This window comes from Numenius arquata, chromosome 8 (assembly GCF_964106895.1).
Source record: "Numenius arquata chromosome 8, bNumArq3.hap1.1, whole genome shotgun sequence".
Taxonomy (NCBI): Eukaryota; Metazoa; Chordata; class Aves; order Charadriiformes; family Scolopacidae; genus Numenius; species Numenius arquata.
The window spans coordinates 37,448,083-37,459,893 of record NC_133583.1 but is presented as its reverse complement, the minus strand read 5'-3'; the positions used below and the strand labels follow the sequence as shown (position 1 = coordinate 37,459,893).

At 38.2% G+C, this 11,811-nt stretch overlaps 1 protein-coding gene across 4 annotated transcripts in view; it reads right to left on the bottom strand.

Annotated features, from left to right (window-relative positions):
- Positions 1-3,718: 3,718 nt before the first annotated feature.
- Positions 3,719-11,811, bottom strand: part of PTPRC (protein tyrosine phosphatase receptor type C) — a 65,852-nt gene continuing 57,759 nt past the window's right edge. For 3 of the 4 annotated variants that reach the window (XM_074151294.1, XM_074151292.1, XM_074151291.1), the window contains 10 exons: positions 11,114-11,271; positions 10,539-10,674; positions 9,700-9,849; positions 9,169-9,259; positions 8,674-8,807; positions 7,632-7,766; positions 7,184-7,306; positions 6,585-6,763; positions 5,779-5,914; positions 3,726-4,996 (listed from right to left, as the gene is read on the bottom strand). In XM_074151294.1, coding sequence (XP_074007395.1) covers positions 4,724-4,996; positions 5,779-5,914; positions 6,585-6,763; positions 7,184-7,306; positions 7,632-7,766; positions 8,674-8,807; positions 9,169-9,259; positions 9,700-9,849; positions 10,539-10,674; positions 11,114-11,271 — 1,515 coding nt within the window. In that variant the 3' untranslated portion in view covers positions 3,726-4,723. Of the gene's footprint in view, positions 4,997-5,778; positions 5,915-6,584; positions 6,764-7,183; positions 7,307-7,631; positions 7,767-8,673; positions 8,808-9,168; positions 9,260-9,699; positions 9,850-10,538; positions 10,675-11,113; positions 11,272-11,811 lie in introns of all 4 variants that reach the window. The other variant, XM_074151293.1, reaches the window with a different exon arrangement.

Below are 11,811 nucleotides of genomic sequence, written 5' to 3'. Positions count from 1 at the left end.
AAAGCACACACACATGCTCTGAACTAGTGCTTGGTCTTGGATAGACACAATCTCTGCAGTTCTGTATAAACAAATGTCATCTCCGTTACCTCAAATGGCTCCGCGTTACGGAAATGGAGCAAGCTGAATGCATTGCGGTGGTGTTCTGAACAGAGCAAAATGTATTTGAAGAGTTTCAGCACAGCCTGGCGGGTAAGCTCTGAAAATACACCAGGTCCACCCCAAGGACTCTGTGGAGTATTGATGTGTGCGAGCTCTGGGTCTCGGCCACTGCCAGGCAAGGTCAGGCTGTCATGAGTTTTCATGTCCAAAACCAAAAATTTGATACTGAGTGTTAGAATTTGTGCAAAGTGAACTTCCTTTCTATTTCTTCCTATGAATGTTAGACTTATGACTACATTAGTACTGCCAGCCACGGTGGTGTGTAGTTGTGGGATTCAAGAGATAACCCAGCTGTAGTTATACGACTGTTCCTCTGAATAAGGTTTATTATATTAATTTCAAAAGTTCAGTAACATTATGCATTCCTGATGCTGACATTTCTGAGTCTGAGGACATAACTATTTAATAAAGTCCTATTTTTCACTAAGGTTAAAAATATAAGACTACTATTTTACAATAATTTGTACTAAGTATCTTTCCTGAATAATTATTTTTTGTCCCTAGGAAGGATATCTTCCGTTATAAATTTGCTTAGTACTTTTGTAGTCATCACCTTCCTTTTATTTGCATTGAAAAGGAAGATAGACTTATAAAGCTTTCGTATCAAAATTTATTTCTACCTTGCTGTACCTTTAAAATTATTGGACTCTGTTCTTCTTCAGAAGACTTACGTTTTTTTCTGAAGTAGAGTTGATGCATATAGATATGAGCTGTACTCCGTAACTGAAACTTTCCTTTGCTTCTATTTTGGTTTTCCCTACTCTAAACCACAGCACACTGGTTCTGGCAAACAGTTGCTCTATGTATGGAAAAATAGCTGGGTTACAGCTGTGTAGAGCCCTCGGGGAATTTCTGATATTCTTTTAGAGGCAATCTGGAGAATGTACAACGTCAAAAAACCTGGGCCTTTGCAAAAGCAAGATGCCTTGTCAAAGAGATAAGCACTGCTACTGCAGAGGGGTTTTTTTGAGGAATGTTAAATAAAGCATATAATTTCTAGCTTAATGAGACACCTGTCTTGAGCCACTATTCTTTCTTACTTTCTTTGCCATCTCACATACACAACTCATGAGGTTAATATTTCACTTCCCTTTGTAGCTCCTAGCTTCACCACAGCCCTGTGTCACAGACTCGCTAGCTGGCTCTGCTTGGGCCTCCCGTACAAGATTTAACTCGGCTTTCCTGCTCTGCAACGAAGTTTGAAACCCACTGCTTTTCTTCACTCTGGGCAAACTTCCTTTCCCCACCAGATGATGTCCTGATGGTGGCAGTGAGAGGTCAGGTAGGTGCAGACCCTCTGGGCTTGGTCCAGCCTCTCAGCCTCCTGCGTGTGGCCACCAGCTCCTTCCCAGCCCATCAGTTTAGGGTGAGGGCAAGGAAATGCTCCTTTCCTCAGTGGGGACCGAGCTCCCTGCCGCCGGGGACTGTGGGCTCTGACAGCGTCAGCCGCCTCAGGTGATGTGGAGAGGGTGGGTTCATGGACACCAGCTCCATGTGTGGGTAGGAAAAGGAGCAGGCACAAATGTGCCCCGCAAGAGCCCAAACACGGCAGGAGAAGCTGGGGTGCAGGAAAGTGACAGGGCTTTTGTCCTCTCCTTGAACAGCATCCCTGACCACCACAGTTCAGTGCGCTGGCCATTTTTTGTGTTGTATAACACTTATCTCAACAATCACAACGTGGCTGATTTTCATAATGTACAGTCTCTGAAACAGATTTTAATATCATTACCTTTTTTTCATTACAGAGCACAAGAAAACATATAAAAATCTAAACAAAAGCGAACACGCCATTCATTCCCCACTGCAGTTACCTGCCCAAGAAGAATCTTGTGGAGACTCTGGGATCCTTCCTCTTCCTGTCTTCCCACACCGGACTCCACTAACGCAGCACTGTCACTTTTCCATGCCCACTTTTCTATCAGCTTCTACCCTGCAAATTGTGGGAGCCATCCAGTCCCTTTGCTCACATAGGCCCTTGATCACTCTCATTTGTTGCTCAAAGTCCTCTCCCAGCTGAACTCTTGCTTAATTACTTTTATCCTGGACTTCAGATTATACAACACTTTCAAACAACAGCTAAGTCTTAGCTTGAGGCAGTGGTTAGCAGCCTTTGTTCAGCTTAGCTCTACTCGATAAAATAAAAATTTTGCATCTTACTTTGTGTGTTTGTTTCTCAGCTTTAAGGCTATGTTGTCTCCAGCCTGCTACAATGATGCTCTTGCCCTAACAGCCAGAACAGTTTCCTGGCAGAGCTTATTGGCTTGGCCTTCATGCCTCACCTGTAATATGCTTCACTGCATTCCTGGGAGACATAAAATTAAGCCTACAAGTGAATAAACCAAGTGACTATGGAGCATCCAGCATAATGACCACCTTCTACAAGCTCTGTGTCACCACCTTGTGGATTTTTGAAATTCAAATGACTATGGAGAAGGCCAAAACCATCCCTGGTACATACATAGAGAGTTCCTAGAAGGAATCAGAACTTCTTAAGACAGGTTCCCTCAATTTTCACACTGGGATTTAATGAGATTTAATTGTATGAAGTGTTATTTAATCTGAAAGTAATTAAAAGCCAAGAGCTCAGTTTATTCCCCTGTGACTGTATGGAACTTTACTCCATAAGTGGTTTACACTAGGCGAATGAGGGCAGTTTTAATGTAAGGCTCCATTTCTCTGATTAGGCTAAGAATTAAGACATGCATGAGGCAAAATTTAACATAGTTCAGGACTTTTCTTTCAAAATACATGTACAAATCAAGTGTTAATCTGTCAGGCATTTTTAAAAAAATATGCAGTCAAAAGAACATTGAAATCATTCTAGGAAACAATTTAAGCAAAACAAAATCCTCCAGAATTTTTACAGCCCAGGTGCTGTAGGAGCTTAAAAAGCTGCAGAACTATTTTTCAAGGAACTGAAGCGCATGAGTGCCCTCAGATTTACACAAATGAAAATTTGTGCCTAATTTTTGATTTGGGAAACATTTTCAGTTATTCCTAAAAGTGTGACTATTCTCTGTCTCCACACTTTTACAATAGGTAGCTGCACTGACTGCTTTACTTTATTGCCTAAAGTAGCTAGAAGAAAAAAAAAAAATTAGTTGTTTTCTGTCGTCCAGTGAGTGTTTGCTGCCATTTATTCATGCAATACTGCCGGGAAGTGCTTGTCTGAGCTGATAATTTTAAATTAAATATTTTATCTAGAGTAAAATTAAATTAATGTTTTAACCAAGTGTGACTGTATGTGTTGTTTACATGGCTCTCTAAGTATTTTCAATTATGTTTTGTAAAGAGGAGTACGCAGTGATAAACTAGGAGGACTGAATCTGCTGAGTGACTGCTCCTTTAATGACTTCAAGCAAAAGAAAAATGAAGTTTCTTTCCTCTCTAATGAGAGAATCATGACACTTACCTGGGCTCACACACAGTTCCCTAAGAATTAAATGGTGTGTTTTCCTACTGAAATTTGTAAATTTTATTGATTTATGGGATAGCACAATATTCTGTGCATTTAGAAGAAAATTATCAGTTTGCAGAATCCAATAGACAATAATTTCCACATTGCCAACTATTAATTATCCTTTTTATTTATTCTAGAAACAGCAGAATAAAATCCAGCAAGAAATACTAAAAATATCACAGCTGTAACATACAACACCTCATAATGAAAAAATAAAATTCTGTACCAATAAAAATCTACAAGGTTTGGAAGAAAAATATCTAAGTATTTTCCAATTCTGAAAACAGGTCAGATGTGTTCATAGAAGCAGTCCCTTTAAATAACAGTAAGCATAAGAAATAGATGTGCAAGCGTGCAGTATTTTAAGCTCTAAGAGTAAACAGAATGTGTTTTCTATCAGAATCGTTGCAATCATTCAAATGCCAAACTCCAAACCCTTCGAGTTTAACATTGAAATCTCAGATTAATATATGTGGAGCAACAAGGACACCTTGAGGCAAGTTAGAAAAATGCAAAAATTTCTATTCCACACTGATATGGGAGGACTTACAGATTTTCCATAAGCCTGAATTCCTTGGAATTGCCACATGATGTAGATGATAAACTCTTAAAACTGTTTGGCAAAGTCCCACAAATTCCACAGAGTATTATTAAAGCAGTGCTTGGTCATCACTCCTGAAATGCTAGAATGTATGCTTACCAATTAGGTTAATTTACTTCCTAATAGTTTTGAAGACAGACCTGTTTTTGCAACACACTAATCTTGTTCTGAGTTGCTTTTCTCCTTGTCACAGAAGTCAAAAAACTTTCTTCCCACTGCTCAGCATAGTATTGTACTGTACATATTTTTAAAAGTATAAAAATAGTGAAAAGGTTTCTGAAGAAGTATTAAATGCAAATCTAAACAAAAATTAAAATTTCACAGTTTTTTGTCACTCTCTAAAAGTTTCAAGTATTCCTTTAAATTTGTACCTTTGAAAAACTGATATAACATTAGGCACTTTCAAAGAAAAAGATGGGAAGAGGAAGAAATCTTATACTTCTTATTTTGATTAGATTGTTTGCAAATGGAAAAGCACTTTTTTTTTTTTAGTATAGCCTCTAGGTTAGAACTGGAGTTGTGGGCCCGTTTGTAGAGCTTTCTGCTCCCTTAGTGCTATCTGCAGCCTTAAAATCACCACATACTTCAGGAGCCTCATTTTCCCCTGGCGTTGGTGGGGTAAGATCAATAGTGATCAAATCAGTTTCCGGGTTAGTTTTTTCTACTTCACTGCAAAATTCAACTTTATCTTCCTGCTGGCTGTTCTTCTTTATTTGTCCATTCTGTGCAGGGTAGGTACTGGCAATGGTGTCATACAGAAATTGGTAATGTTCCTTAAATACAAAGAGAAGAGGTTAGCATGAATGGAATGCTCAGAGCCCAAGAATAAACCCACTCTTTCTCTGTTTTCTTAAATTTTAAAATGTAACGTAGTTGAACAGAAAAGACTGCGTATAAAGTAGCTTCCACAGTTTTTGGTGTACAGTGTTGCTTTTATGGTTTATTCTGATTCCATGTGTATATAGTCTCTGTAACTGCCTGTATCAGACATTCTAAGTTACCACTCAGTACCCTCTTGGTCCACAAAGTCCCCAAAATATGTTTTTTAGAGTACCTAAGTTGTAAACAACACATACTGTAAGAAGTCTAGGAAAGTCATCTAATGACATGCCCCATGTCAATGACACCTAGGTCTGGTTTGTTAGTAAATGTTTGTATGCCATAAAGACACAGTTCCTCTGGAGTGATTTAAACAAAAACAAGTTGATGGCTGCTAGCCTGTGAAATGGAGTTAGCCTCCTAACTCCACAGAATTTAAGGGACACTGTGCACGTACATCCCTGAAGCAACTGCAGAAACATCAATTTATGCAATTTGTAATTTTATAATATGCACCCGTCCACTAAGGTGTTACAGAATTGTAGCTCTGGACATCTCACAGACTCCTTCATTCTTATCAGTAACAGCCAGTTCCCAAGTAGTGGTGAGCAGCTGTGGATGTCCTGATTAGAATTAGTGTTTCCTACGCAGAAATGATACGTAAGGTTATGAGGATATTAGTGGCCATGATAGGCAGTATCACCATTTTTTCTGGTAATTCATAAGATTTACTTACAAAGGTGGAGACCACTCCCAGCCTGGTGCGACGCAGAGCTTTTACTACTTGGAAAACATCTATTACTTCTTCTACTTCTGCACTTTCCAAGAGGGTCATTAAAGCACAAAATACACCAGTCTTCTGTGACCCATCACTAGAAGATAACGCAAAATGTACATGTAAATTGAAAACGTAAAATCACAAGCCTTCTGACTAAATCTCTTTATTTCAAAGACTGCATAATGAATTGCATTTCCAAAACATTTTTTACTGGACTGAAATTGTTACAATTAAGAATATCTGTAGGACACTCACAAGACAGCTTATCTGGAGGCTACCTGGATCTCATGTGGCCACTTAAGAGGTATGAGAGAAATTAGAAACTTCAGACTTACAGCCTCAACAATTGTTAGTATGATCATCCTCTGGTTTAGACAGTATGTGAGGCTATTCCTGGAAATGGTCCTATAAAAGTGGGTTCATGTACTGGAGAGATGAACCTAAAAGCTCTGCTGGATCCTCATTAGTAGTATGCTACAAGAGCAGTTTGACCTAGCATTTCTTCTCAAAATATGTGTACCAGGCAAGAGCATCTAGCTCTAACCACCTACTCCACACCCATGCTTGCCGAAGAGACATGCTTGCTTTTCAGCATCACAATCAAAAAGGTCAAGCTTGAGCAATTCAAGGAGTCTTCTAGGCAGAGCTCAGTCTCCAGACACATGGAAAGACTTATGGGAAAAGGTAGGCATCCCAAGATTGCGGTTGCTACATATATCCAGACCTTAGAGCTAGGTTAAGGTATATGCTGAATTCAGACTCACCGGCAGTGGATAACAAGCGGGACACTGCGGGTACTCCTGTTGTCCTCAGTGACTGGTCTGACTGGGACTTTTTGTTTAAGGTTGAGAATCATGCTGACTAAATCTTTGGGGTTTTCTGGAACATCCAAGCCACTCCACTTGTGATACTGATACTGATACACCTTCTGTGTTTCTTTTGTCTGAAAAACATCAGTAGAGAGGTAGTCAACGTTCAGGTTAAAATAAAGATTTACGTAGTACATCTATTGCAGCTGATCTACAAAAGAAAAAATTTATTCCTGAGGAACTGCACATGGTGATGTGAGTTCTACCTCCTGAATATGAGGGAGGTAGATATCCAAGCTTTGCTCAAAGTACAAAAGACAGCTGACCTCCTGAGACTCCACTACCACCATCTCAGCAATTCACTAAATGGGAAATCAGAGCTATTTTACAGCATTTATCATGATTGGCTGCTGGTCTGGAAGATACAAATATTTCCGTTCCTTAGAGCAGGGGGAAAATGCAGTAGGAATTGTCCCTTCTCTTTCTTTAGATTAAATTTATAACAGGGAAACAAATTTAAAACTTCCTTTTGGAATTTGCAAAGAAGCTTTTACCTTCAGATGTGTAACATCAAATGCACGTATGGTATAGCTAGGACAACAGTTGACATCTGTCATTTGAACTTCTATTCCATCGTATGTTTGTTTTCCTTCTCCCCAGTACTGTGCACAGAGTTCCTAAAATGGATAAAAGTACAAGTCAGTGTTTACCATTCAAGCCTCTTTTCATTTTACTTCCACATGCACCTACAGAATGTATTGACTTTAAAGTAGTAGGAGCGTCATTGTATTTTATAATACAGCATCATATACTCTTTCCCTGAAAAAATTAATTAGAAAGTAAATTAAGAAGGTAAATAATAGAACAAATTATGTTGTAAATCCAAATCCCTCATCCTATGGAACACAGTTAACGGGAGGAAGGGAATGATAGAGTGCAGTGCAGTGTTTTCTTTGCATATAGAGGACCCTAAACATGTCAGTGTCAAGATGATGCCCTCACCTGATCTCCTTCTTTCAGGTCTGTCAGCATAACAATGACTTTGACTTTTCTTTGGAAGACCATTTCCCAGAAGTCACAGATAGTTTCCTGCAGTGGTCCCTGTGTTGCAATCATGGCTTTCGGACCCCAGTAACCCTAGAAAAGAAAATTTTAATATTTTTTCTTGAATTTATTTGAAAAGTGATTGTCAAGCAACAAAAATCATTGTCATTTAAAGAATGCCCAGTGAAATAAACTAATGAACCCTTTTGTTCACGGGGAAAACATCCCTACAACAGTAGGCAATGGTCTTACAAGAATTCTATGAGCCAAATGACATTAAACTCAAAAATTATTTCTACACAGCTGTCTAACTTGACCATTAAGAAGTTGAGTTTATACCACGCAAAGTTGGTGCACAAGTCAGTTTACACCAAGCTATCCAAAAGGAAAAATACATTTACTCTGAATAGATATCCTAACTGTGCAGCATTTTAAAGGATTCAGGTAAATAGAATTTAGCTACTAATTCCATTAAAATCAGTTACTTCATTAGTGACCAATACCTTCTCTCCTTCTTTTGGAGCTATATATTATACCAAAAAACTGATGGCCTCAGTTTTCACTAGTAGGGTTTTGTATACGTGAATAACTCTACCCCCATTTCACTAACAGGGAAAATATTAATATGTATCAACTTGTACATAGGCAGATGCTCACCAATAGAATTACGTGTCATCATGAGGCCAGTCTGAAAGCTAGTGGTTTTAAACATAACACACATACAGGCAAAAAATAAGTGTTTCTATGTTTAGTCTCACTATTTGAGACTGCACAGTCTAAGACCAAGTAAAGGGAAAAGATGCAGCAAAATGTAGCAGATAGAAGATTTTGATGATTAAAACTACAAATGGATTTGCCAATTGACTGTCAGATCTTTCTCCCTTATTGAAGTAAATGCTATTCTATTTGTGAAGCCATTAAGAGAATAAGAGCTCAAGCTAGAATATAGGTTTAGCTGAAGGATTGTGAAATATTTATATTGGATCCCCTAAATACATACAGTTATGAAGGAGGCATTGATGTATTTGCTTGATTCCTCACAGTCACTGTCCTCATCTGAGGAATCATCTGAATCATGGTCACCCTCCTTGTTGCATTCATCTTCATGCCTGATAGGCACTCGGTTAAAGTCATCTGCATGAGACAAAGTGTCACTGTCACACCACACTGCTGCTCAGGGATAGCATTAGAGGGGGGCTGTCCCTGCATGTGCAGGGGGAGAAAATAGAGAGGAAAAGGCCAGTCCTTTCACAACAGGCTGCAGAATAAAGGCCACTTTATTTGAAATAAACTCTCTCAATAATTCACATTTTTAAAAACTCATCTCTTCTTTTTAAACTTCTTTTATGAGAAGTTTCTAATTTTACAGTGTTGAGGAAATTAATAAAATACATCTCAGTAAGGTTATTTACTGTCCTTATTTTTTCAAAATTTAATAGGTTTTCTTACATAAGATAACAAATAAAATAAGGGAAGGTTAATGGAAAATACTTACATGGAATTATGTTGGCATTCCTATTTTTGCTTTTATTCTCCTCACGATTCCCAGTGTTCTGTGTCCGCCACCCTTTATAAGAAGGTAATCTCTAAAGAAAGAGGATGTTTGGTATTATGCTTGATTAAAATGTTTCCTGGGATCATTGTCCCCTCTGGACACCCACACCCAGTCTTCATCTCTCAGTGCCTCACTTCTTACTTTAATTCTTTAAACTTTGGTCACACCTGGACTATAGTTTAAAAATGCCTGCTATACTGGGCACAATGGCACAGGAAATCATGCACATAGACACAAGTAATTGTTGTGTGCTCCCCATCTTTGTTAAAAATATTAACATCAAAAGCAGGAATAAAATTTCATTGATTTACAACTTTTTTCATGAAGGTAAAGAAGCTGTTTCTGTGCCATAGAAATAAAATAGTACAAAAGTGATCTATTGTGTATTGTATCGGTTCCTCATGACTATTGTGCAAGGCACTTTTGAATGCAAGTGCGAGGCAAGGGCACTAGAATGCAATGCTTGTTTACCTGAAACTCTGCCTCCAGCAGGGAAGGATCACTCGGAGGATCTTTTCTTTTCAGATTGTTAAGATAGGAATGCAGTTCTGAGAGACTGACCTCTGTTTCTCCATACTGATTATATTCCACTAGTGCTTGATGGATAAGGATGTACTGTGACTGGTATTTCCCATTGGAAGCGTTTAAAAATGAAGTTATTAAAGAGTTAAAAAAAAAAATCATATCACTTTTTAAAACCATTATAAGAAACTATTATTCCCATGATGTTATAAGTGTTAATAATATTAAGCATTAACATTAGACATTCAATATAAGTATTAGAAATCAAAATGGCTTCCAAATAAGACATTTTGGAGCACATTTAGCGTGTTGGATGAAGTGTTCTGCAAATAAATCTAATGTCACTCAAGAAATATGCAACTGATTTTAAAGATCTGCAAAACACTTAAATACGTTAAAAAAGGGGAATTCCAGTCTGTAACTTTTTCTGTACTCTCAACTCAACTGAAAATCCCACCTAGATAGATAGCTTTTGGAATTTGATAATTAAGTTTGACTATGCAAGTTCAATTTTCCAGTTGTGAATTGTATGCCCAAAGCTGGATTATCAAATCTAAAATGTTCTTCTTGACTTCTTTTTTTAAAGCCTAAACTTAAAATGTTGAAGTTACTAAAACTGAAAAACTATGTTGGAAGTTTTTCTCTCGATATTTTTCAGAGCCATATTTTCTATGAAGAACTTCAATTGAACTGTAGCAGTAGCCAAGACTGAGCAGTGCACTTCTGAGAAATACTGATGAAGCCCTAGCAAAGGAAAGTCCTAAGTGAGAGGAGTTTTAGCAAGATACCTCAACTTGAACCATGAGGCACCGCTGCCGACGCAGCTTCACAACATAGCCATAAACATCCACTCTGCCTTCTGCATCCAGCCCCTCCAGCATGGCATCAATTCCTATATACGTCCCAGTGCGCCCAACACCAGCACTGCAAAGCACAAAGGGATTTGGTTATTGAAGGGAATGGCATCTCCCAGTCCCACTCTGAGAGCGGAGCAGTCAGTGCGAGAGCGAAAGTGAAAATGTGTAACAACGGGATATGGAGCAACTGAAAACAGTTCTTGCTGTAAATTAATTGGCAACACAAACAATGATGAGTTTGTATTTTGAATATCTTTTATTGACAGTAAGGCCAGGGTAGTCTCACATTTATCTGTCTGCTTTCCAAAAGTCCAAAGGTCTATGTGTCCTCAGATTTTATCGACCTGAATAACCTTCAGAAAACAGGCCTTTTTATGGATATTTGCTGCCTCATTCTCAAGTAATCACGTAACAAAATTTGGCATCAGCCAAATACCTTTACCAGCTCCCTGTTCATTTCACGTTCATTTAACATTAACATAATTTAAATATATATATATATTTACCTGCAATGAACCACTATGGGGCCACTAAAAAAGTTGCTGAGAGCATTAACTCTGCGTCGGAGTTTGAGAAGGAGATGAGGATCCTCAGGGACTCCGTGGTCTGGCCAGCTTGTGAACTGAATGTGAGTGACATCTCTTCCAGCTGTCCTTTCTCTTCCCTAGACAAAGTGAAGTTGTTTGGGTTTTTTATATATATATATATATATGTATGTATATATATATACACGTACACACAAAGCCAAAATCAAGTGCAGATATACAAAGCAGAAGAAAAATAACGGCAAATGTTGAAACGGAAATTTCAATCACTGTGTTGCAATGTTGTAAACCCAATGGTCTCTCAGCTTAAAACCTTTTTCATATTCAATATTCATTAAAAAATGTCCATGAATCAGGAATACACAATGCCTCCAACACAGGACAAGCAGGAGGTTCAAAGTGTTGCTAAAAATACTTTTTTCTCAGGTTAGCCTATGATCCAGAGTATAATAGGTCTCCCCAATCTATTAATAAACAACTTGGCTCTGCTTACTTCAAGGAATACAGGTTGGTAATTCTCTTATGTCTCCTAGGAGTAATCTGCTGAGGGTACAACAGATTTTAAGAAAAAAAAAAAAAAAAAAAAGACATTTAAACTGTAACTCAGACTTCTACGGTTTAGAAGTAGATAGAGGAAAACCTATGATTTTCAATGACAC